The sequence below is a fragment of the Orcinus orca genome, chromosome 20, assembly GCF_937001465.1.
Source record: "Orcinus orca chromosome 20, mOrcOrc1.1, whole genome shotgun sequence".
Taxonomy (NCBI): domain Eukaryota; kingdom Metazoa; phylum Chordata; class Mammalia; order Artiodactyla; family Delphinidae; genus Orcinus; species Orcinus orca.
The window spans coordinates 41176559-41203771 of NC_064578.1; the positions used below are offsets into that span (position 1 = coordinate 41176559).

At 46.5% G+C, this 27213-nt stretch overlaps 1 protein-coding gene across 20 annotated transcripts in view; it reads right to left on the reverse strand.

Annotated features, from left to right (window-relative positions):
• Positions 1-1351: 1351 nt before the first annotated feature.
• ANKRD27 (ankyrin repeat domain 27) overlaps positions 1352-27213 on the reverse strand; it is a 53593-nt gene continuing 27731 nt past the window's right edge. For 11 of the 20 annotated variants that reach the window (XM_049703858.1, XM_049703859.1, XM_049703846.1 and 8 more), the window contains 17 exons: positions 26547-26639; positions 25360-25487; positions 24773-24855; positions 23830-23945; positions 22531-22623; positions 20948-21145; positions 18757-19026; positions 18128-18250; positions 17694-17738; positions 15554-15676; positions 8450-8647; positions 7645-7764; positions 6324-6485; positions 5167-5278; positions 4204-4282; positions 3943-4015; positions 1352-2698 (listed from right to left, as the gene is read on the reverse strand). In XM_049703858.1, the coding sequence (XP_049559815.1) occupies positions 2465-2698; positions 3943-4015; positions 4204-4282; positions 5167-5278; positions 6324-6485; positions 7645-7764; positions 8450-8647; positions 15554-15676; positions 17694-17738; positions 18128-18250; positions 18757-19026; positions 20948-21145; positions 22531-22623; positions 23830-23945; positions 24773-24855; positions 25360-25487; positions 26547-26639 (2250 nt within the window). In that variant the 3' untranslated portion in view covers positions 1352-2464. Of the gene's footprint in view, positions 2699-3942; positions 4033-4203; positions 4283-5166; positions 5279-6323; positions 6486-7644; positions 7765-8449; positions 8648-15553; positions 15677-17693; positions 17739-18127; positions 18268-18756; positions 19027-20947; positions 21146-22530; positions 22624-23829; positions 23946-24772; positions 24856-25359; positions 25488-26546; positions 26640-27213 lie in introns of all 20 variants that reach the window. The other 9 variants (XM_033413930.2, XM_033413939.2, XM_033413943.2 and 6 more) reach the window with 9 other exon arrangements.

Consider the following 27213-nt stretch of genomic DNA (forward strand, 5'->3'; position numbering starts at 1 on the left):
TCTAGTATTCCTGAATAAACGAATGAGTAGAACCATTAAGAACATCAAAAATTTTTCAGAGTAACAGAGTAAATCATCAAAAGTAAAATCTGATCAAGGATTTTGAAAAAAAAAATCCCAGTTACAGGTACATTTGTTTTATGTCTCATTTACATAGAAACGCTGGAGGGAGACTAGACAATTCTCAGCAAGTTTGCTACACACTTTCTCTTGCAGAATAACCACTGTCCTGATGGAGCTGCCAATGTGAATGTGTTTAAAGATTGTCAACCTCCCATCCTTCAGAGACACGCGAGAATGGAAAATGACTCTGTGTACAAGGATAGAGGTTCTTGATTGCCTCAAGGGGGTGGAGTACGTTTCCGTCCACGGGGTGGGGGGGTGGGTATTCTCAACTTTCTAATTTAACTTTGAATTCAGAACATTCTTACACAGAACAGAAATTTGGGCATTACCAATGTCTGAATTGTCAAATTTATTTTTAAGTGGGAAAGTAACTGGAGAAAAACACAAGTGTTTTTAAAAATCATGAGGTAATCACTTCAGATCGCTCACCCTGCTGATTACCAAAGTAGCTCAAGAGGAATCGTCTCCCCTAAGATTGACAGTCCCATTCGTGGCATTTACATCTCCAGATGAAGGGCACGCTGAGCTGGAATCTGCCAATTCAGGTGACACTGCCAGCCAGGGCCTGACCCCAGCTCTGACGGTGCAAACAAATTAGCCCCCTTATTATTTCCATGAACCTGGCTCCTCATTTGACAATTCTACCAGCCAGGACAATTGTTAGAAATTAATTGGGGGGTATATGTGAAAGTTTTCTATATTATATTGCACCACCCCCAAAATTAGGTGGTGTCAAATGTATGTATTTGCATCTTGGAAATGGCGGTGCTGATAAACGGCATAGGGTCAAGTTTCTTAATTAGGATGGTAGAGAAGCACAGCAACTTAAGTCAATGAGGTGGTTTTGCTTAAAAGTGGGGGAAAGGAGTAAAAATAGAACAAAGAAACTTGCAAAGCAACGTGCTTGTTTCCTATTTGGGCTAAAAGCTGTATTATATTCGGTTTTGCTCTTCTGATGTTAAAGGAAATTCAAACATCCTTGTGGGGGCCCTAGACACCGGGCTTACTGGATTAGGTCAGCCCTACTCAGGGTACCTGGGTAATGCTCTCCGGATGATCCAGTTTACATGCTTCAGTCGTACTTATATCTACAACTGAAAAATAAAATGTATCTCCATCCAATGGGGGAAGGTTTTTCCATATACAAAGCACATGTTCATAGCAGAAAGGCTGAGAAACACATCTCCCTAGCAAAACAAACTCAAAAAAGTACACCGTGACACGCTCAAGAATCATAAAGTTTACTGTTTCTTTTCCATCATTTGGCACATGTCCAAGGCACATTAGAAAATTAAAAATCATAAATTACTTTGTAGAAAAATAATCAGCCCCTCCCTTCTGTACATACGCAAGTGTTTCCAAGAACGTGCACAGAACCATTTTCCTATTACAAAGTTGTTTGAAAATGTACTCTGGACAAACCCACGTTTGCAGCTCTAGACCAATTGATAACAAAAAAAATGAGTATAAGCTATAGAAATTTATAAAAAGGAATAAATGGTAATAAATTCTAATTTAAGGTAACTTTGACCTGGTTTGTGCTGTAAGTTTTGAATCTTTTGAATCAAAAGACTAAGAAAAGGTGTGCCAAGTCTACTGTCTAGTTCAGGAACCATCCATCAGGTGTGACATTTAAGGGAGGCTCTTAACGGAAAGGGATTTTTCCAGAGACACTGCTACAGGTGTATAAGTGCAGTGATCAATTATCTGTACTTAATTTTTTAGAAGAAAAATTATACCCAACTTTCCCCACATACATAGTGTAGAACATGTCATATGTGTCCTTTCAACTAAAATGAGCATCAAAATGGCATTTAGGCATCTTTGGGTTCAAGTGTTGCTTGCAAAGGGACATTTTTCAGGTCCTATTTCCTTCATTCCAATGCAACATTTCCGCCCGGCCTCCACGGTACCATGAAACCTAAATTGCTTTTCTTCAGCTTACCGCAGAGGGAGGAATTCTTTTAGCTGTGGTTTGCAAGTTTATACACATCCCAGAGGTCTAGCACCTTTCAGTAGAAGGAGGTCAGAATCTGGTGATGAAACCTCACTGTAACCAAGGAACCCTAATACATAAGAAGAAGCGTCTTAAGGATCTGGACACTACTGGAACTTTTGTCCATTCCTTTTCAAGTGTATCCATTAGCTTTGAAGAGGAAAGAGATGGTGATAACTTTTAGTTGTTGCATTCTTTCCATCTGCCACAGAAAAGCTTTCAGGACCTTTCTGCTTTTCTCTCAAGACAAACAGTAAGTTCGTTTAGTTCTAAGCTGTACTCAGGCTTGGCATCTTCTTGTTGAGGACTCACTTCTTGGCAGTAGATAGTTCCTTATTACTATTAAGATTGGGAAATGCTAGCCTCTTGGGGAGCGGTCAGGTTGCCAGCAGTCTCTGGGCCCTTGGGTACAACCGCATCATTGACTATGTGTCTACGGAGCATTCGCCTCTGTCCAGGAGCAGTTTGTCTCGGTCCAGGCCTCTCCGGCTGACCATCGTTTCCTTTGTCAGCTGTCTGAGAGCTGCTCTGGTCTGGCAGGTTATTCTGCTTCCGAGTGACTCTTTGCCTCCCTGGCTAAAGAAAAGGTATGATTCAAACAGTTCACATTTGTGCTGTACTTGAAACAACCCACACAATAACAGCTCCCATAGAGTGCTTCTATGTGCCATCCAATGTGCTCAGTACTTTCCAGGCATAATTTCAACTCTTAACATCCCTGCGGTGAAAGTATGACATTTGCGCACTCCATGTATCAGACACAATGTAAACGCTTTACATGTTTTCACGTTTAATCTTTACAACTCTAACAAGTGTGTACTATTGTTATCCCCATTTTACATACAGCTGAGGAAACAGGATCAGCAAAAGTTAAGCAATCTGCCTTAAGTCCCCCAGCTATCAAGGGGAACGCTAACACTTGATTGAACCCAGGCAGATTTCAAAGTTTGCAGGTTTCCCAGCCAGCAGCAGGTCTATTAGCAAAGCCATGGAAGATTAACTATGAAATCAAAATGAGTCATCTTAACAAAAATCACTAATTCTCTAAAAGATTTAGAACTTCAGTGTATTTGTTCCAACAAGCCTATGCCACACATACCATAAATTCGATTTCTCATAAATAAGGCATATATTATATTGGCAAGCAGCAATAAGAAAAGCCGTGTTTCAACACGGTCCTACTGTATAGCACAGGGAACTATATTCAATATCTTGTAATAAACTATAGTGGAAAAAACGTGAAAAAGAATACGTAACTGAATCACTTTGCTGTACCCTAGAAACTAACACAACAGTGTAAATCAGCTATACTTCAATTAAAAAAAAGCCAAGCCAAGCCATGTGTTCAGAGAAGAGCCACCTAAAAACACCACAGAACGTAAAGCAGGAGAATTAAACAGTGCTATAGGAAGACGGCCACATACAGAATTGTCTATACGGGCAACTTTACACCATACTTGAAGTTTTTTACCCATCTATATACAAATGTGTTTTCTTCCTTACATTAGTGATTAACACATTAGTGAATTTGCTTCCACAGGAAAATGTGAGAGAGTTCATCTAGTGTGCACACTGTAAACTGCAGCATCTTTCCATGCAGTACAACTGTCCCCACTTTTTCTTCACTTTCCTTTCTCAGCTCAGAAATGCATTATTAAATATAACAATAAGTGACCATGCCACCAAGGAACTCATTTTAATTGTTAGTAACTCTTATCAGTGAAGGGAATAATGAAATGAGAAATGTGTTTACCATGGATTAGTTTTGAAAAATTCAGGCTTGAAAAAGTAAGATTATAAGCCAGTGTTTAATAACTCACCTCATGCAAAGAATCTTCAGCAAAATTAGGGACACTTCTATCTCTTGCCATAATCTCCCTTGAGGTCCTTCCCCTGAAACCCAAAACAAACTAAAATAAACGTTAGGGATAGTGGTGCGAAATACTCTGGTTGGCCACAAGGCGGCAGCATTTGATGAGTGCAGATTTATTTATAACCCATTAAAGCTGCATATAACCTGCTTGAGTTGTAAGTAAAGCTAAGGTCAAAAGCACAGAAATCAACTCGAATCTTATACTCACTTAAACTGACCAACTGAGTGGACAAAGTAAAACTGTCTTGTAAAAGGTTCATCTGGTAGATCATACATTTTGGAGTTCCCTGTAGATAAAAGGATAAACATCTGAAAACTTCCAAACTAGTTTCAGAATTGTTTAAAAATTATAGCACAGATGCAAACTTTCAACCTTCTTTTTGTTAAAGTCTAACAAAATTTAGGAAATTAAGCACTGCATTTGATTACAGAAACGTATTAGTAGATACCTATTTATTACTGTGTGAACCCCCATGAAACAAAGACAAATCCTTAATACACTGATGTTCCCCAGGCACAGCCAACTAGGGTGAGACAGCCTCAGGATTATCCAGATGTGTGAATGGGCTTATTCACATTACTGCATTGCAAACTACAATTGCAGTTTTTTAAAAAGTTGAACAAGGACCCCATCTAAACTGGAACAACTTTTTAAAAAGAGGAAAATACTTCAGCCCCACCCCTGTTCGGCAGCTGCTGTCCTAATGACCATCTACCTCTGTACACCTGCAGATTAACAAAGAATTCTTCAAAGGTAGCATTTACCCCAGGTGTCCAGGAAGTGCTGAGAAAAAGGCCTGGATTCAGAACATGAGACATGAAAGAAACTACCAGAGGTGTTTCCTCCTCCCTGGTTGGCGAGTGGAGGCCTGACCTTCAGGGTAATGCCCAGAGTGTCCATCTTACCTCTTTAGGGAGCATCACAATCAAGCAGAAAACCAGTATCCAAACAATGGATGAAAAAGGATATTACGTACATTTCTGGATGAAATGTATGTTACAGGACGGATGAAACAGGATATAACGTGCATTTCTTTGGTGCCTATATCCCACCCCCAGTCATGATTATAATTGTTTTACATTTACAATTAAGTGAAAACCAGCAACCAACGGCTCATGAACTTCCAAATAAACCCAAGTTGAGAATTACAGAAAGGATGTGAGTTCTTACATTTTTTCCTGATCTTGACAGTAACGTACTCGTTGTGGTCTGTTTCTCCAACATCGTCTAACGTGGCCACACAGCTTGGTACTACCTGAAGCAATTCCATTATTTTTGAATTCTACAATGTGAAAGGAAAAAGGTAACAGTAACGTTTTGTATGCTTTCTTAGCAGGTTATTGCCTGGTTTTGATCTAAATGTCAGTGTTGGCATGGCTGGGCAGAAAAGCTAAGAAGCAGCTACAGACAAAACTTTGAGGCCATAAAGCCTAGTGGTGAAGAACAGCACTGCATTTGGGGGCTGGCTCTGCCCTCTACTAGGTGGTACTCTGGGCACGTGTTTCACTGCTCTGTGCAACTGGGTTGACAAGAACAGGATCTATTACTGTAGAGTTATCGTGAGGTTATCAAGCGCCCAGCACATAGTAAGTGCTCAATAAAAGATATTCATCATTTGAGAAAGTGCTAAATTGAAAGTATAAAATTTTTCAATTCTGTTAAGAAACACAACTGAAAATTAGAAATTAATATACTAAGCCTATAAGTAGGTCGGATTTATGGTGACTTTAATATGTCAGTGGTGTCATTTAACAGCCTAGTAGTTGTCTACCTGAGTAGGAAACTAGATAAAGATTCAACATGGAAAGAGGAACAGTAAAGAGGTCCCTCCTTTAGTCTCCTCCTATTTCCTCACCATTTCTCCATGGCGCACGTCCACGCACTGGGAGGGTAGTAAACCGCACATCATACTTCTCCTTACAGAACTCAAGGTTTGTTCGCTAACTGCACACACTCCCTCCCTCGTGCTGCTAGGACCACAGGCATATTCCCAGTGCAGGGAGGGTGAGACCAGGACGCTGTGTCAACCTGCTCTTCCCCACGAGTACCTAACTGCTGGACTGTGTGCCAGAGGCGCCGAGGCCTGTGGTGGGTAGGGGGCACCTCTAACCAGGCCTTTGAAAACTGCCCCAGCAGGCCGCCTCTGATCAGGTGACCAAGGACCAGGGATGCAGCTACACTCACAGACTTCCAGCACACCTACTCAGCCTGGCACGGCAAGTCAGAGGTCTGACTACTGCTCTTTCAGATCTGGTTTAAACACAGGGGATCCCCGTGAGCTGTAAGGGAGCCTGGGATGCTCTCAGCAATGAAGCGCTCCCACCTACCTGTTCAGCACAGTCTATAGCTGTGCACTGCCTCTTGTTCAAGACCTGAACTGATGCTCCATGAAGCAGAAGCAGCTCCACCACGAAGACGTGCTTTTCTATCACAGCCTCGTGCAGTGCTGTGTTGCCCTTATTGTTAGAAGCATTAATGGAGGCCCCATGCTAGAGAGAGAAACGGCACAATCAGAAGGAACGTTGAATCGATGTGGTACCTATATGGGTGTGCCCTATAACATTCTTTCAACTTTTCTGTATGTCGGAAATTCTTCTTAAGATGTTAGGAGTAAAAGTAATACTGAGGAGAAAAGATTTATGTACAAAGATATTCATGGCAGCATTTATCATTATAACAGGAAAAAAAATAAGTCACCTAAATGTATTGAGCAGAAACAGTTAAAAAAAAACGACCATGATACATCCATAATTATGCAACCACTAAAAACTGAGGTTTTAATAAACAATTTTCGGACTTCCCTGGTGGTCCAGTGGTTAAGAATCTGCCTGCCAATGCAGGGGACATGGGTTTGAGCCCTGGTCCAGGAAGATTCCACATGCCACGGAGCAACTAAGCCCGTGTGCCACAACTACTGAGCCTGCGCTCTAGAGCCCGCCAGCCACAACTACTGAGCCTGCCCTCCTAGAGCCTGTGCTCCGCAACAGGAGAGGCCACCGCAATGAGAAGCCTGCGCACCGCAATGAAGCGTAGCTCCCCCGCTCGCGGCAACTAGAGAAAGCCCGCGCACAGCAACGAAGACCCAACACAGCCAAAAATAAATAAATAAATAATAAAATAAATTAATTATAAAAATTAAATAAATAAAATAAACAGTTTTCTATGTTAAGTTAAAACAAGCAAGACAGAAAACAACAGTGATCTAAACTATGCACATTTTTAAGAAGTCACCAAAGTTAGTTGCCTTTGAGAAACAGGGTTATGGAAAAGTTGGGTTTCTCTCTACTTTTAAAAATTCTGCAGTCAACACATATACCCTTTATCAAGAGAGGCAAAAAGGAGCAGTGACATAAAAGGACATTCAGCTCACACTGCAGGGGACAATTCAACTGACCTGGTTAAATGAGGCAAGATCCAAACCTTAGCAAAAGCGGCGTCTCAGTCCTTAACTCTGCATCCCTGATGCAGCTCGGACGCTGAGACCCCATTACTGCAAAGCTCCCCACCCCAGGGCTAGCTTAAAGCAAAAGCCAAGCGGCCTCCCTCCCCGCCCCTCCCCGGTGCGCTGCCAGAGGCCCGCCACGTGGCGGGATGCCCATCACCAAGCCGTGTCAGCAGCTCCTGGGCTGGGGGCGAGGGGGTCCTTACCTGCAGCAACAGTGCCGCAACTTCGTGGTGGCCTCTGGAACAAGCATAAAGGAGGGGTGTGTTTCCACTTATATCCTTTTTATTGGGTTTTGCATTAGAATCTAGTAGACATTTCACCACCTAGGCCGGAGAAGAAAAGTGTTCAACTTTAATTAAAATTTGCAGGGAGAGATCATCTAACTTGCTATTCTTTTGACTTTTCTGTAAGCATATCTAGAAGACTCTTAGATCCATGTCTGACCCTCAGGAGAAAGCAGACCAGTGAAGGGGGAGGGATTAACATTTGCTGAGGGTCTTGTGTGTGTGGAGGTGGTGTACTAGGCACGCGTGTTTTTCATTTAATCATTCCGTCTCCTCTGTGGAGAGCTGTAATTATTACTCCAGTTTCACATGTTAGAAAACTAATGCTAGGCATTACCCGAAATATGATTCCTAGCTTTAAAAACCTTACAGTGGAACTAATAAGGAAAAATGAAAAAATAAATAGATACTGAACTGTTTGGCACAGATGACCAACACCCAAGAATCAGAGAGACAGCTCCCGGCTGGGGTCAGAATCAGAATGACAGCCTCTGTGCTGCCAGACGTGAATGCCAGTGGGAGGGGGGTTGGCTCCACCCCCAGAAGCCCCAGATTCTGTGTTCTGTTGCTGAGTGGTCCTACCGTGTACATCTCAGAATCTCGGCGCTGGGAGGAAGGAAATGGGCCCGTCCTCTGGGCCAGTAAGCAAACTCTTCCCTCGGCAGCACTCCTGCCAAGTGAGGTTCTAACCCTACACACGCTGTGCAAGAGCCAGGACCCATACCTGGAAGTGGCCCTTCTGGCAGGCCAGGTGCAGTGGGACAGCCTGCTTTGCGTCTCTGGCCCCCACGCTGGCACCGTGCTGCACGAGGAGGAGAAGGAGGTCCGCCCGACCATGCAGGGCAGCAACGTGCAGTGGGGAGGAACCATCCTGGCTGGTCACATTCACACCAAGCCCACTGGCAGGAATCTTTGCCAGCTTCTAATAAGTGCAGAATGTGGAAACGGAAATGTTGTTAGTACTTAAGGAACCCGGCTGAAGGAACTGAAGCCATCTGTCCCTCACAGCCCCTCTGTAAAATCTGGAATCACAGCAGCATCCTGAATCCGGTTGCCCACAGGTGAATTACTACTTTAGAAAGGTATGATACATCGAAGGATTAACTTCTGTTTTCAAGAAAGCAAGTCCCCTACAATGATACCGTTTTATGCCACGGCAATTGAACGGGGAAGGCAAAGTCTGTTTGACAGATGGTGCTGAAACAACTGGACATCCACATATGGGAAAACTGCCCATCAACCCTTACCTCACACCAAACACAAACACTAAAATGCATCACAGACCTAAATGTAAAAGCTACAACTATTAAACTTCTTGAAGTAAACACAAAAGAAAATCTTTGCAACATTGGGATACGCAAAGATTTCTTAGATAAGACACAAAAAGCAAAAGCCAAAAAAAAAAAAGCAAAAGCCATAAAAAAAAAAGCCAAAAAAAAAAGCCATAAAAAAAAAAAAGTCAGTTTGATAAACTGACTTAATAAAAATGTTTAATGTTTGCTCTTTGCATGAGGCAAGTAAGAAAATGAAAAGGCAAGTCATATAAGGGCAGAAAAATGTTTGCAAATATGTGTATCTGACAAAGGACTTGTACCAACCAGAACTTAAAAGCAAAACAAAACAAACTCTTACAACTCAATAAGACAATCCAACTTAAAAAAAAAAAAAAAACAGGCAAAAGATGTGAAAAGACTTCACAAAAGAAGACGGTTGAATGGTCGGTCAATGAGCATATACGATAACATCCTAACATCCGTAGTTTTCAGAGAAATGCAAATCAAAATCAGGAATCACAAAACCAAAGGGTCAGAAAGCAGGTCGGTGATGGTCAGGGGATGCAACATGCAATATGGCAAACTTCAACGGAGCAGGAAAGAATATTTGGGTGATAGAGATAGTCTATATTTTTACTGTGCTTGCGGTTACACATTCGTTTGTCAAACCTCAGAAAACTGTTTGCTACTTATCTCTGAAGTTCACCTTCATTTTTATCATGGAACTTCCCTTTTATTCACAATGGTTTTAAAACCAATCATGAGGAGATAAGAACAATCCATCAGTAATTAAGAGGGCAAACAAAACAAACCAGTAGAACTAAAAACAAACATTAAATTGTGATGTTGAATCATATATTTGATAGTGGAATTAATATGTCAATGTTTTCTGTGATTGATCAAGGATTAAAACTTGGGTTATCTAGTTCACTTTTCGATGATTAAAAATGTTATCTCTTTAAAAAGCTATGCTAAATTTAAAGGGTGAATTTTACTGTACATAAACTATACTTCAAAAATCAAAAACAAGCAGATGAAGAAGTAGAAGGGAAGAACATGAGGAAATACCACTGCACACTTACCAGAATGGCTAAAGTTAAAAAGTCAAAATACCAAGTGTTCACCGGGATTTGGGGCAACTAGAATTCTCATACCCTGCTGGCGGGAATGAAAAATGCTACAATCACTGAGGAAAACTGGTCATTTCAAGTTAACATATACCTCCTGCATAACCCAGCAATTATACTCCTAGGTAATTACCCAAGTAAAAATATATTTACACAAAGAACTGTACACAAATGTTCACAGTTGCTTTATTCACAAAGCCAAAAACAGGAGACTACCAAATGTCCTGATTCCAGGTGTTGCATGTAATCAACCGTTTATTCTTTATCGCTGAACAGCGCCCCGTGGCATGCCCCTGCATTACTTTGTTTGGCAGTTCACCCACTGAAGGACACGTGGGTTGTTTCCAGTTTGCGGACACTGCAAATAAAGTCGCTGTGTACGTTTGTTTACAGGTTCTTGTGAGAATATAAGTTTCCATTCCTCTAAGATAAATGCCCAGGAATGCAATTGCTGAATCATATGGTAATTACATGGCAATTCTATGGCTAGTTTTAAAAGGAACTGACAACAAACACTGTTTTCCAGAGTGGCTTTTATATTCCCACCAGCAATGGATGAGTGAACCAAGTTCCCCACATCCTCACCAGCATTTGGTGGTGTCACTTTTCACTAATTTTGATTTTAGCCATTCTGATAGGCGCATAGTGTTATCTCACTGTGGCTATAATTTGCATTTCCCTGATGGGTGATGACCTTGAACATCCTTTCATGTGCTTATTTGCCGTATCTAAATGCTCCTCAATGAAATGTCTCTTCATTCCCTTTGCCCATTTTCTTATTGGTTTGTTTTCTTTCTTTACTATCGAGTTTTGAAAGTTCTTTATATTCTAGATTCTGGCCCTTTGTCAGACATGTGGCTTGCAGGTATTTTCTTTTTTTTTTTTTTGCGGTAAGCGGGCCTCCCACCGCCGTGGCCTCTCCCGCTGCGGAGCACAGGCTACGGACGCGCAGGCCCAGCGGCCATGGTTCACGGGCCCATCTGCTCCGCAGCATGTGGGATCTTCCCAGACCGGGGCACGAACCCGTGTCCCCTGCATCGGCAGGTGGACTCTCAACCACTGTGCCACCAGGGAAGCCCAGGTATTTTCTTTTAGTCTGTAATCTGCCTGTATAGCTTCTTTGCATGGGTTTCCACAGGACAAGTTTACAATTTAAAGTCCAACGTATCCATTTGCTCTTTATGGATCATGCTTTGGGTGTCAAGTCTAAGAACTCTTTGCTTAGCCCTGGGTTCCAAAGATTTCCTCCTGTTTTTTTCTAAACGTTTTATAATTTTACATTTTACGGTTAAGTCTGTGATCCATTTTGAGTTAATTTTTGTACAGGGTGTGAGTTTATGTTGAGGTTCATTTTTTTGCCTGAAGATGTCCACTTGCTCCAGCACTCTTTGTTGAAAAGGCCGTCCTTCCCCCACCGGCTTGCTGTCAGACCTCAGTTGACTATATATGTGTGGGTCTATTTCTGGGTTCTCTGTTCTGTCCCAGTGGTCTGTGTGTCTGTCCCTCCACCAGGGCCACACTGTCTTGATTACTGTAGCTACATAGTTAGCCTTAATATTGGGTAGAGCGATCCTAATTTATTCTTCATTGCCAGGATCGTTTTAGATATTTTAGGGCCTGCACCTTTCCATATAAATTTTAAAATAAGCTTGTCTATGTCTACAAAAACTTTGTTAGGATTTTGATAGGAACTGCATTAAAACTGTAGATCAGGGCTTCCCTGGTGGCGCAGTGGTTGAGAGTATGCCTGACAATGCGGGGGACAAGGGTTCGTGCCCTGGTCCGGGAAGATCCCACATGCCGCGGAGCAGCTGGGCCCGTGAGCCATGGCCTCTGAGCCTGTGCGTCCGGAGCCTGTGCTCCACGACAGGAGAGGCCACAGCAGTGAGAGGCCCGCGTACCGCAAAAACAAAAACAAAAACAAAAAAAATACTGTAGATCAATCTGGGGAGAAATAACATCTTTACTAGGTTGAGTCTTCATGATCTGATATACCTAAGTATTTACGCACTCTGACTTTTTTCATCATTTTGTGATTTCCAGCATACAAATCTTGTCCATGTCAAGTGTATCCCTAAGTAGTTCATATTTTTTTTGAGCAGTTGTAAATGGCGTTGTAAACATAGCATGTGCTCATGCATGTGCTAGCTGTCTAACTCAATGTGTATGTCCCATGCTAAGAAAATTAATTTGACTTTACAAAACAGATATAGTGGTGTTATCCTTTGTACTGCAAGATAATACTACCTTATCTAAAAAGCTTCACCATGGATGTCTCTAACCTAAGAATACTGAAATGACTTGTAGTTTTTCATTCACTTGTAGCTTTTTCAGCTACAGGGTATTGTGTACATTGGGATGTACAATTTTTCTTCTGTCCGCATGCTGCTGGATATGTACAGTCCAAAACAGACTTCCCCAAGGTGGGCTGCTGTGAAAAACAAAGGGATTAAAAAGGCAGATGCTGTTTCAAAGGATGTGATGTGAATGAAGTAGCACAGCCCTCAGGCCCATCAGTGACTGTGGCTGGAAGCAGTAACTGTGTCTTTGCTGTCCTTCTGGGCATTTACCCACTCTGCTCTCCCCCACCTCACAGTTCATTAATTGTAGCAAGAAACTGAATTACACACTACAGCATCTGTTGAATTTATTGGATAAATTTATGTTCCTTGCTCTTTTAAAGCCTACTATCTTTTTCTCTTTTTGTAATTTCTCAAAGAGACACAAAAGTAAATTGCTTCATGCTGTGATTAAATTAAAACTATTCTTCTAGCCCAGTGGTGTGTTTAGAGTTTGCTCAGCGATGCAGAATAAACCGCTGATTACACACAACAACCTGGAAATCTGGCTGAGTGAACAAAGCCAATCCCCAAAGGTTCCATGCTGTATGATGACTTTTATATAACAGCTTTGAAATGACAAAATATTAGAACTGGAGAACAGATTAGTGGTTGCCAGGGGTCAGGGATGGTGGGCTGGGGTGACAGGGAGAGAGGTGGGTGTGATTATAAAAGGCAACATGAGTTATTCTCCTTGTGATGAGAGAACTGTTCTGTACCTTGAATGTGGTGGTGGACACACAAACCTACACATGTGATAAAACTAAACAGAATGCAGGAGAGTAATGGAAATACAAACAAAAATAAACAAATGGGACCTATAATGAAACTTAAAAGCTTTTGCACAGCAAAGGAAACCATAAACAAGATGAAAAGACAACCCTCAGAATGGGAGAAAATATTTGCAAACGAATCAACGGACAGAGGATTAATCTCCAAAATATACAAACAGCTCATGCAGCTCAACATCAAAAAAACAAACAACCCAATCAAAAACTGGGCGTAAGGACTTCCCTGGTGGTGCAGTGGTTAAGAATCCGCCTGCCAGTGCAGGGGACATGGGTTCCAACCCTGGTCCAGGAAGATCCCACATGCCGCAGAGCAACTAAGCCCATGCGCCACGCTACTGTGCCTGCATGCCACAACTACTGAAGCCCGCGCGCCTAGAGCCCGTGCTCCACCACAAGAGAAGTCACTGCAATGAGAAGCCCGCGCACCACAACGAAAGAGTAGCTCCCACTCGCTGCAAAGAGTTTTTGAAATGACAAAAGAGAAAGTCCGCACACAGCAACGAAGACCCAACGCAGCCAAAAAAAAAAGGGTGGAAGACCTAAATAGACATTTCTCCAAAGAAGACATACAGATGGCCAAGAAGCACATGAGAAGATGCTCAACATCACTAATCATTAAAGAAATGCAAATCAAAACTACAATGAGCTATCACCTCACACCAGTTAGAATGGGCCTCATCAGAAAATCTACAAACAATATATGCTGGAGAGGGTGTGGAGAAAATGGAACCCTCTTGACTGTTGGTGGGAAGGTAAATTGATACAGCCACTATGGAGAACAGTATGGAGGTTCCTTAAACAACTAAATATAGAATTACCATATGACCCAGCAATCCCACTACTGGACATATACCCTGAGAAAACCATAATTCAAAAAGACACATGCAGGGCTTCCCTGGTGGCACAGTGGTTAAGAATCCACCTGCCAATGCAGGGGACATGGGTTCGAGCCCCGGTCCAGGAAGATCCCACATGCTGCAGAGCAACTAAGCCCGTGTGCCACAACTACTGAAGCCCACGTGCCTAGAGCCCGTGCTCCGCGACAAGAGAAGCTACTGCAATGAGAAACCTGTGCACCGCAACGAAGAGTAGCCCTTGCTCGCCACAACTAGAGAAAGCCCATGCACAGCAACAAAGACCCAATGCAGCCAAAAATTAATTAATTAATTAATTAATTAATTAAGAAAAGGACACATGCACCCCAATGTTCATTGCAGCACTATTTACAATAGCCAGGACATGGAAACAACCTAAATGTTCATCAACAGAGGAATGGATAAAGAAGATGTGGTACATATATACAATGGAATACTACCCAGCCAGGAAAAGGAACGAAATTGGGTCATTTGTAGAGACATGGATGGACCTAGAGACTGTCATACACAGTGAAGTAAGTCAGAAAGAGAAAAACAGATATCATATATTAACGCATATTTGTGGAATCTAGAAAAATGGTAGAGATGAACCGGTTTGCAAGGCAGAAATAAAGACACAGATGTAGAGAACAAATGTATGGACACCAAGGGGGGAAAGGGGGAGTGGGATGAATTGGGAGATTGGGATTAACATATATACACTAATATGTATAAAACAGATAACTAATGAGAACCTGCTGTATAGCACAGGGAACTCTACTTCACCTTGCTGTACAGTAGAAACTAACACAACATTGTAAAATAACTATACGGCAATTAAAGAAAAAAACAAAACTAGACAGAACGCGTAAATAAACACACGTGCAGGCATGCGCGCGCACACACACACAAGCACAAATAAAAGCGGGGAAACCTGAGTGAGACGGATGGACTGTATCCATGGTAATATCCTGGTTGGGATATTGTACTGTGCTTTTGCAGGCTATTACCATGGGGGAAACAGGGTAAAAGGCACAGGGGTCTCTCTGTGCTTGGAGGGAGGGTCCTCCCGCAGAGGGTGCACCAACGTGAGCAAAGGCAGGGGGCAGGGGCTCTTGCCTGCATCCTCCCAAGGGACCACGGCCACATGGACGGAGACCTCCGGGCATGTCTGTTCATAAGCTCCTGCCTTGTGACTCAGGGGCCCTGAGAACCACTGAAACACTAAGCCCGCGTTCATGGCCCTGTTCCCTGACCTGCCCATTCAGAAAGCAGGCAGCCGGAGCCAGATCCTGCATGAGTGTCCACTTTCCTCTACCTTGAGCTGTATCTCAGGGGACACCTACAACCAGCCACTCGGCCGTTAGCTGGCTGAGAAGCAGACAACTTTCCTAAGGGGAAAAAGAAGAATTTGCCCATCCCCCAAAAGAAGAAAAGCCAAACCTTTTGAGCTGGAGCACATTTGGGGCACTGGCACAAGGGGTGACAAAATTCAAGATCCACCGCCCTGACAGCATCCTCCGCTTCATCCGGGTCCTCCTCTGTCCACTCCAACAGGTAACGCACCTGGCGCCGGGCAGTAAGGAGAAATAGGGACTTAAAACCCATCCTCAGCTTCTTTACAAGTTATGGTATCTTAGAGACACACACACACACACACACACACACACACACACACACACACACACACACACACACACACACACACACACACACACACACACACACTTCTCTAATCAGGACGTATTGATACATTTCCTCAACCACCAAAGTAACTTATAAATGATGGCTGCTCCCTCTTGAGGATTCCAGGGTTCACCTGTGCTCAAGCCTTTCTCAATCGTTTCAGTAGTGACAGAGAGAGTCTGAGCTCCCATTTCTGCAGCTTGCGGCAGATTCTCTTCTTCCATCTTAAAAAGGGGCAGAGCGGTGTTGCTTCAGTGTGATGGCTTTAGAGCCCTGTCCTGGAGCATTTCGTGAGCACCTCCTCTTACGTCATCTAACTGTCCGCTTTCAACAACTGGTCCGTCTCATCCTACGGGGGAGGAGACTCACTCCGGGGGCCACTTGTTCAAGGCCACAGGATGAGGAGGTGGTGGCCAGAACCTAATCACAGGCTCTCTGATGCCACGCCAGTGTCCTTTCCACTTTAATGCCCTAGCCCACAGGTGAAAGCACCGAAAAGACCCTAACAGGTCAAATTTATGTTCCAGTAAACACAAGTTTCTAGGATATTAAACGTGAGAAAAGAAAACAACATAAATACATTTCTAGGCCTGGTTCTGAGCACTGAGGAAGTCAGCAAAAGCCTGCAAGGAGTGACAAAGGGCCCCAGGAAGACCCCGTTCAATCCCAAACAACCCCCACTCCAGGTCCCTTCCACGTTTCTGACAACAGATGCTCCTCAGGGTGGAAACGCCAAAGCCCTCACCTGAACCGCGGCCTCACCTAACAGACTGGCTGGGACGGACCGGACCGAGGGCAGTTCCTCTTGGTGATTAGAAGGAACAAGACGGGGGTAAGGGAGCCGAGGGGCGGCAGCTTCGGGCACAGAGCAGACGCATCACGACGCAGGGATGGTCACAGTCTCTTCTCCACACTGGCTCTCGCCGCGGCTCACAGGGAGCCTGGGACACTCTTTCTTTGCTTCCCCCCAAGAACACTGGGTGCCCTGGGGCTGGTCTCTCTAGGGGAGCAACAGCCAGATCCAGAAGCCTGTGTCCTCCCCCCGCCCCGAGTAACCACGCGTCAGGCTGATGGATTCAGTGGCCTCTGGGCAGAGGCTGAGACACTGCCAACTACCTTCCGATTCTCAACACCCCGCAGGCTGTGGTGATCAGATGCCAGGAACTGCTGTCCACCACCTCAAGCTCCATCATTGGCAAAAAGCACTCTTGAAATACACATTCCTGTGAAGCGCTCTTGTAAATCTGATCCACTCAGGCCTCCTAATCTGGTAAGCGCTAATTTACCCCTCCTTTTAAAATGGAAGACAGAAAACATTCCTTTCAGGAAGCCAAAGGCAAGCCAGGGGAACTGCCCATGGGCGTCTCCAGTGACCTCATCATAGATGTTCCCTGACACCTTAGCACCATCTCGTTCGGACACTTGCTTGTGAGCCCTTGGAGCCCCAAGTCTGAGACTCAGCCTCCCAGCCAGGGATTCACACCGCCCACAACTCCTGCAGGGCCACACCAACGCCCTCTGGGCTCTGGCCTCCCCTTCGCCACCTCCACCCTTCCCCACCCGGTCTGTTCACCCTGCTCCCGGCTCGTGGACTCTGGCCCCGAGCCCGCACGCTGTGCCCCTGGACACAGGCTGGTCCTCTTGCCAACATCACTGCCCTCCTGGAATAGGAATGTCTAAAGGGCAGGGATAGGCTCACACTGCAGCTTTATTCCACCTGCCTCGTTACTTGCGGGGGGCACGTCACATCCCATCAGCAAGTACTCATGAAATGCGCCCCTTCTGCGTGAACGTGAACAAAGAACCCTGACGGCTCCTGACTCACCTGGAGACAAGACACATGAGCACAGCTGCTTAAGCCGAGAGCAAGCTGCTGAAATTCCTTCTAAAAACTCACCATTTCTAGGTCTCCATCAGCAATGGCTCTTAAGAGTTTTTCTACCTTAATAAAAGAAAAAAGAATGTAAGGAAACTTATAATAATACAATAAGAATAGAAATAATAAAAACCTTCTGAAAACCTAGTAGCTTTCATGTGTCTCTTGATCTCATTCAGTATCTTTCAAACACATCCCCCGCACCTTCCGCATAAGGTCTGTAAGATGACCTGCCATTCATGTGGCACGGTGGGACGACAGCCACCTGGGAGCACGAGCGCTTCCTAAGAGGGCAGCCACCCTTCAGAACTGCATCTATTCAGCTCTCATTATCTGCCAGCTACAGGTACCATGAGGGAGGGCACCCCCCCCAGGAACGCCTCCAGGCCTCTGTTAGGCTCTGGAGCACGCCTCTTGGCTTTCTTTCCTGCGGTTCTGCATCGAGCTAGGCTTACTGGGCCCTCCGAGAGCAGGTCACAGCCTGGGGGTGACAGCGAAGGAGGAACCCGGGGCGGAGTCAGTGAGGGCTCCCCACCTGCAGGGGATGGGCACATCCACGCCATGGTCTGCTCTGTGGGCTGACAATGGACAAGGTCTAAGGTAGGTTAGACGGAAAAAAACACACAGACAAACAAAACAGGCTATGAGTCAGCTTTACAAAACGCAATGTGTGAGAACATGTACACGTCTACATAAAGTCTGCAGGAAGTCAGGAACGAGACACATCAGGTTAACAGGGGTGCTGACGGAGAGGGGGATCAGGGCAGAGAATTTACTTCGTAAAATGATCTTAAAGCAGTGGACCTACAGGTGACTTTACCTGTACTTTTCTTAGAATACCCCCCTTCCCATCTCTCTCTCTCTCTCTCTCTCTCACACACACACACACACACACACACACACACACACACACACACACACACACGTCCGTCCATGAAGGGCAAGCAGGGTGAGGCTGGCCGGGCTCCCCTCGAGGGCGCTGACCTTCACCACAGCAGACACGCTGCCCCAGGGGCTCTCTAACTGGCCCCCAGAACACAGGCCGCCCCCCGCCCCTCTCTGCCCTCCGGTCTGGGGGCCTCACCTCCCTGTAGAACTTTCTGGGCTCCTCTTGCCTGGAGCTCAGCGACGCGGATGAGAAGCTGGAAGCGCAGGAGCCCTGGCTGACGGAATCCACGGGGTACTGAGGGGGCCGCGCGGGCACCTGCAGCCAGGGAGCCCGGTGAGGGGTGGGTGAGGGCCAGACAGAGGCTGGTCTCAAGTAGGGCCGGCAAGCACAGCCCTGTTCTCTTACCTCTGAAGACTTCTGCCCCCTCTCGAAGGACGGATGGTGGGCTTCCATCATGGACAGAATCTAGGAGGCCAAAGGGGATGCGAAAAGTACTGAGATGGGTCGCCAAGGTCTCATCACTCCTATGGCCCCACTGCGCCCACCTCCTTGGAAAGCCACGTGGCCCAGCCAGGCCCTCGGAGAGACAGGGGGGACACCAAGGCCCAGAGCAGGCGGGAACCTACTCAGGACCACGCTAAGTTCAACAGCAGGAGCCAGTGCTCCCCACGAATGGGCTCAGCGGACAAGGGAAGCCCAGGCACAGAGGGGCCCCAAAGGCTGCCCATCCAGCCTGGGCTGGTGGTCCACAGCCCTGAAGTGTGACCTTTCCACTGGCAGCCACGGGCCTTAACTGGGACCAGCTCGGAGCTGAGCCCAGAAGGCCATCCGCTCCTTGTGTCTGCAGAACTCCCTCTGGAAAGGCCTTTGGAGAAGCTCCAGTGCAGAGGTGCCCTCAGCCCCTCATGGGCATCTCAGGCCAAGGGTGGTATCACCCAGTCCCATGGCTCTGGCTGCTACAAAGCTGAGACCCCGTGAAGGCATGGGCAGCTGAGGCCCCCGGGTCAGGAGCAGGGATTTAAACCTTCAAAAACCACACTCCTGGGCTTCCCGGGGGGAACAGTGGTTGAGAGTCCACCTGCTGATGCAAGGGACACGGGTTCGTGCCCTGGTCCGGGAAGATCCCACATGTCGCGGAGCGGCTGGGCCCGTGAGCCATGGCCGCTGAGCCTGTGCATCTGGAGCCTGTGCTCCGCAACGGGAGAGGCCACAACAGTGAGGGGCCCGCGTATGGCAAAAAAAAAAAAAAAAAAAAACCCACACTCCTACAGGTCTTATGTTGTGTTCTTATCACACACACAAAATAATAATAATAATCGATAAATAAAAAGGGTGGGAGGAAACTTCTGGAGGTGATGGATGTATTTATGGCACAGATTGTGGTGTTGGTCTCATGGGTGTGGACTTGTCTCCAAGCTCAACAAGTTGTATACACTAAATACGTACAGCTTTTTGTATGTCAATCATCCCTCAATAAAGTGGTTTAAAAACAAAAACTGTGCTACTCCTAGAAGAAGACATGAACAAACTAAAAGAACTCCCTAGAAGAGGACTGGAAATTATAAAACATCAAGAGGCAGAAAGTAGGGCCTGTGCAAAGGGAGACATTTGGAGACCTGTATTAAAACGACATCACCTATGTGAGCCACTAGCCGGGATGCTCTGGGCATCAGGACCTCGGATGGCCGTCGCACGTGGCCCTGGGCTTCCTCTGGCTAGTTGGCCAAACACGTTTCTCTGAGGACACCCCTTCAACAGAGCTGCTGCTGGGAGGCGAGACCTCTGGAAGCTGTTCCCAGCAACAGAGCTGCTGCTGGGAAGGCCTGGCCTCTGGAAGCTCCCATCACTCCCCACCTGCTCATGAGCAAGCAGTGCATGACATGTGGCCCCAAACTACGTGCTTCCAGAAATTACCAGCAGGATGGGCTAGTAGTTCATTAATGAATCATTTATGGAGGAAATTACACCCAACGACGTTCGAAGTTGGCCAAATCAGAATAAAATTTTAGGCGCTGAGGGTGAAGGAACAGGAAAACAGAGCCGATGCTTGCTGCTTCCAACACCCTGTCCCCGCTCTTCCCGGCCGAAGCCACCGTCCCATTTACTCTCGCTCCACTTGCCCAGAAACCAACAGCACTCAGAGGCCGGGGCAAACTCTGCTGGGAGCAGCTCTTGGCATGACACTGTGAAAATCGCCTACTAAGATGGAAAATAAGATGAATAGGTAAAACCCATGAACGACCAGGTCCCGAGTGCAGCAGAGAAGATGCGGCCAAGTTCTAGCCTTGGGGACTAATGCACGGTTTGAACAGCTCGGCCAAGACCTAAGCTGCGGATGCTGATACCGTTTAAAGTCATACTGCTGCTCCGAGATGAAAAAGGCTACCTTTGAGTTTAACGCACACTTGAGGGGCGTTTCCTTCAGCCTGTTCTGGATCTCTGTGGACGCTCCGTTCTGTAGCAACGTCTCTATGATGCTTTGGTAACCCCAGCGGGCAGCAATGTGCAGGGGAGTGTCTCCTTTCTCGTTACCAATATCTAGTCTGCAGGACTGCACGTCATAGTAGACCAGAGCCTTCACACACTGCAAACAGAATGGGAAAGGCCACTGTGAACTCACAGGCCCGGCCTTGGGCAGATCTGTGCAGCCCGCAGCCTCGGCCCACGTCCCAATTCGATCAAGGCACCATCTGCCAAGCAAACATACAGTAACAGAACATTAGACCTCCAGGGTTCCAGATCACCTGATCAGGACACATCGTTTTTGGTTTTGTTTTTAAAGAACCCAACTGCCAATCAATAAGAAATGGCTGAATAAATTGTCACACATCATGTGCAGAAAGGAGTCACCAGAGCAGGCCTGAGACCGCCATCCCCGGAAAGGCCTGCTTGCAAGGCTGGCCCCCTTGACCTGCGATACTCCTTGGGAGCTTGGATTTGGGGAGTGTTCTCACAGTCCCCTGACTGATGAGAGGGGCTCACTGGGCCTAGTTTGCCCAACAGTGGTTTATGCTGAACACCTGCTGTCCTTCTGGGAGTCTGGAATGTTGAAATGTTCTAGGCAAAAGGGTGTTCACACGACCAGCCTCCAACCAAAATCTTGGGCACTGAGTCCCTAATGAGCTTCCCAGAAGGAAAACACTTGGCACGTGTTATTAACGACCCGTTACTGGAGGAATAAGCTGTCCTGAGTGACTCCACAGGGAGATGCGCTTGGAAGCCTGCACCTAGTGTCCTCCGGACTTCATCCTTGGACCCTCCCTTTGGCTGACTTTGCTCTGTGTCCCTTTACTGCAATAAATCACAGCTGTGCATACAACCATATGCTCACCCTGTGAGCCCTCCTAGCGAACCACTGAACTGGGGAGTGGTCTTAAGGACCCTGACACAACACACGTCATAGACTATGTGTCGCGATTACAGAACGGGTTAGATCTACATTTATTGACCTATGGGATGCCCATGATTAAGTTAGGAAAATAAGCTGCATAAAATTGTGTAGGGTATGATCTCGTTTTCGCTCATCAACCACCTAACCCAGGCTCAACCCACATCTGTATAAATCTACCTGGATATTAGCATGGAGAGAAGTGAGAGAGGGTGGTTAGGAAAAAAATAACACACACACACAGAGTTAAATATTAAGCAAACCCGGAAATGATGAAATTCCTTGATATTTCTTTAAAAATATAAAATGTAAAAATTGAGTATGAAGAAAGGTAAGAAGCAGATGGTAGCGGAGATGAATGCACATGATTTCATTTCAAGAAAAGACAATTATGTTTTAGATTTCTGTTATTTCAATACAGCAACTGTAATGTGTTTTTAAATTTTTTAATTAAAAAAATTATATACCAAATGTTCCAATAACTGTCAACATAAAATACGACATTCAACCGACTGGAAATTCACTTTTCTCTGTGAGAAAGGGTAAACACGGCCGCCCTCGGCGCAGCAAGGACCACTTACGTCTTCGTGGCCGTAGGTGCAGGCCAGGTGCAGAGGGGTGTTGCCGTTGTTGTCCTGCACTTCGGTGCTGGCTTTGTAGTGCAGCAGCAACAGCTTCCAAAGGAGAGGGGAGAGCAGTGAGCACCAGCAAGCCCGGCAGTGCAGGCGCGTGCTTCCTCAGGAGCACGGCCTAGAGCCTCACAGTGGGAAGTCGCTGGTCTCCATTTTCAACCTTATCTACTTACACTACAGTTAAAATTATATCAACCCTATAATGGAAAATAATCTGAAAAGGAATATATATTATATATAGAGAGAGAAATACATTATATATATATACACACACACATATATATCTGAATCACTTTGCTATACACCTGAAACTAACACACTGTAAATCAACTATACTTTTAAACAAAAATTTTTTTTTTTTGGCGGTACGCGGGCCTCTCACTGCTGTGGCCTCTCCCGTCGCGGAGCACAGGCTCCGGACGTGCAGGCTCAGGGCCATGGCTCACGGGCCTAGCCGCTCCACGGCATGTGGGCTCCTCCCGGACCGGGGCACGAACCCGTGTCCCCTGCATTGGCAGGCGGACTCTCAACCACTGTGCCACCAGGGAAGCTCCAAAAAATTTTTTTAATTTTAAAAAACCAAAGCAAAAAATATTATCATCACTCTCATCCTTCCTGATAAAAAGTTTAGAGATTACTAAAAAAAAAAAAAAAAAAAAAAAGAGTGGATATATGTTTATGTATAACTGATTCACTTTGCTGAACACGTGAAACTAACACAACATTGTAAATCAACTCTACTCCAATAAAAGTTAAAAATAGAAAAACAGAAAGAAAGAAAAACAACCCCCATCAATCACTAGCAGTAACTGAGGCACTTTATGTACCAAACAACTTAAGCTGAAATTGAAACATCACTGACTGGCAAAATAATTTTGCCTTTCTAGTTTCTGGCCCGTCTTCTCATCAGTAGATGTTAAGTCTACGGGAAAGTCCATCTTGGGGCCCTATTTAAAATATTTCTAGTATCTTGGGGGTGGGTGAAGGAAAATCCTATCTCATTATTAAAAAGTATGATACCAAAAAAAATGTTTAGAGATTAAAAAAAATCTACAGCCCCACCATTCCTCCCCCACATTACCGTGACATTTCAAACCTACACCTAATAGCTTTTGCCCAGCAGACCCTCCGTGAGGTGCCTGAGACCCCAGCCCTCCCTGTGGCCCGACCGAGCCAGTGTGGAACACAGGAGGGGCCAGCCCTGCAAAGCCACGTGCAGAGCCAGCCCGTCCGAGCCCAGATGCTCACCGTCACGCTCTGACAGCCCTTCTGACACGCAAGATGCAGCGGGGTGGAGCCATGGTAGTCTGTAGCGTTCACCACCGCGCCCTTGGAAACCAGAGAGTCGATGAGGGATGCCTGCCCTACAGAACAGAAGGGAAGAGAGCGGGCTTTCCAAACCCTGCAAGCGAAGCCATGGCATTATTTCACCCTCTCATTCCCTGGCACGAGACATGCCGGGAGGCATTTTTCTGCTTGCGGGGAACAAGTGCTAACGTGAAGTCAGACTCTGCAGATTCCAAACACTCTGGGGTAGCCCCTGGAGGGGACTCAGCTCCAGTCCAGCCCCCAGCCACAGAAGGTAGGAGAAAAGAGCCTTAGACGTCCACAGAAGAGTCCATGGTGCATCAATCTACAGGATGGAATACTGTGCAACCAGTAAAAAATACTGCCATGGAGAAATGTTCCTACGTGTCGCCGAGTGAAAAAAGCACCGTACAGAAAAGTATGATCCCCACAGCATCATCTATCTTATACACACACACTCACAAGCATGCTGACATTTCAGACAGTCATGAATCAAAATGATCTCTGGGAGACAGGATGGCGGGTGATACTACAGATGCTTGTGTTTGTGTTTTCTACCTTGAAAGTGCACATTTTTTCTTTGCATGTGCACTTTAAAAGACAGTATAGCACAGAGAACTGTATTCAATATCCTATGATGAACCATACTGGAAAAGAATGTTTAAAAAAAAAGAATAAAAAAAAAATTAAAGACAGTAAAGTTATATTTTTTAAAGGAGGAATATAAGAACCCCAATTCTGAGGCCATTCTCATAGTTCAGATTCAAGCCTTCCCTGGCTGGACCACCAGCCCAGGGGCAGTACCAAGCATCCACACGGTAAGACCCAGCAGCCACCCACTCTCTGCAGGGCCACCCTCGGCCCCATCCCTTTGCCCACGTACCGCAGAGGGCAGCCACATGGAGCGGTGTATGACCCCTGTCGTCTCTGGAGAATGGAGTGACAATGGACGGGTCATTCAGCCTCCTAAAAGAGAAAGAGGATACAAAGAAATACACCAGGGTCCTGGGACAAGAAGACAGATCTCCAGGTATGATCCAAGCTGGGTCTCCTCTACCGTGTCCCAGAGAGCAGAAGCCCCGACTTCCGCAGGGCCTCTCTCCCCACCCACCCCTCCAGGCCTTGACAACCAGCAAAAGAGCCCAATAAGGATAAGGGGAAACCAGAAAGGTTACAGGCAGGAGCCGACAGTCCTCCCATCCTAAAATCCACTTTCCGAGCCGGGGGCACGCCCTCTGCCCACCTCCCCTGGTAAAGCAGCCGAGCAGGGTGCCAAGTATGTTTACAATCTTTATTCCACCTGATTCTCCAAAGGGACAGACGTTACTCTCTCCACTTCACAGCAGAGGAAGCAGAGTGCAGCGAGGATAAGTTCCTTATTCCAAATCTCACAGCAAACAAGTGGGAAAGTTCCGCCCAGGCCCCGAGTCTCCCCCTTCCTGGCGCTGAGCCCACATAGGACCCTCGTACCCTGAGACGAGTTTCTCACAGTCATCACAGAAGCACAGAGGGTGACACATCTTTTGGACGGCATCTTTATCTCGGTCTTCCTGGCTCAGAAGTCTTTCCACTTCTTTCTGGTTACCTGATGCGATGTGCTAAAAAGTGACATCAAAAGCACTATTGATGTGAAGGAACTATTCGCTCTCTAAGGTGTGAATTTTCTGAGCATCCTTACTGAAACACACATCTACGTATGGATGGAGGAAACAATTTGCTCTCTGGGACTTGTTTCAAAATAATTTGGGTGGACAGGGAAAAGTGGGGGAGGGGACAGAAATGAAACAGGATTGGGAGATGGCTACACGGGAGTTCCTTAATTGCACTACTCTCTTTTATTTTTATAAATGTTAGGGTTTTTCCAAAACTAAAGAAACAACGACATGACAAAATTCCCAGAGCCGCAGGAGTAGGGGGGCAGTACATCCTGAGCCTTGGTGTAGACTTCGACCCCCATTAAAGGGTCAAATCGTCTAGGAATCCAGTAGAGCCTTGGTGTGCAGGACAGCTGTAATGATCGCAAGACCCCATCAACAGGCGAACCTGCAGGGCTCACCCCTGTGAGGCCTGGATGTATTCCCCACAGGGAGTGAGATGTTCTCAGGGGTGCATAGCTCTGGGTCCTCCGTGGAACCCACCCTGGCCCCGGGTGGCCCTCTGACGGCTGCCTCGTAGGGAACCGCGCCAGCCTCCCAGCGGTAGATCAGATCTGAGGAAGGAGCCGCCTGCCTCTGCCTGAGGATCCGACCACCGCCAGGTGCCTTGCTCCCAGCCCAGCACACTCACACGAACATCTGTAACTGGGGCTCCCGGAGCCAAGAAGAGGCGTCAGTTCTGGCAGAGCTGCCAGTGACGTGCCACTGAGCTGACTGGGAAGGACCAGCCATGTTTCGCCAGATGGGGAGAGGAGGACAGCCGGGCAGAGGGTTCCACACGCAGGGCCCGGTGCCCTCGCTATGCTGCCCAGTGGGGCTACAGCGCAGCTCACGTCGGGGGAGACGGGCAGCCGAGCTGATCCAGCATCCGTATCGCTCCCTCGAGCACAAAATGAACTCCTGCACTGAACTACGCAGACCACCCTGATGGATTCTACAGAGGTGTGGGAGGATGGAGAGCCCCTCACATATCTGTGCCCGCAGGACCTCTGCGTGTCTTACCTGAAACAAGCAGTCAATGGGAGTTGAGGTCAGCTGAGACAGCAAGCTCATTCTCTGCTTAAGGAACAGTCTGTCGCCAAACCCCTCGGACTCCTGCAAGAAAAGCCGACAACCCATTTTATCCCACGTCGTGAGCTGTCAGTGCAGATCCTTGAAAACAGAGGACCCAGGAACGATTCCGGCTGTTTCCCACAAAACAGGACCGGCAGTGCCTCTCCCCGCCCCCAGGGAGCCGCACAACAGACCCTCATCAGGCTGGGAGAGGGGCTCCCTGTCTGCCTCTCCAGGAAGTGGGGCTCTGATGACAGCTTCCCGGCAGGAATCTGGGAGGGGGCAGCACGATGGCTCCGTGTGTGTGTGTGTGTGTGTGTGTGTGTGTGTGTGTGTGTGTGTGTGTGTGTGTGTGTGTGTGTGTGTGGAATGTGGCATCTCTAAGTGTGAAATGTGGCGTGCACACAGCACCATCCCCCACGTGGAAACCTGGATTGTCCCGGCCTCCCCCTCCTCTCAAAACATCTGTCCTAATGCCTGCACAGCCCTGTCCGCTGCATGTTACCTGGGTCCACAGACAGGGGAACCATGTGACAGGCTGGTCTACCCTTCCCAGTGTGAACCAGCAAGAGAGAGAAGGGTCCTGCTTTTTGAACATACTTACTAAAACGTCAGA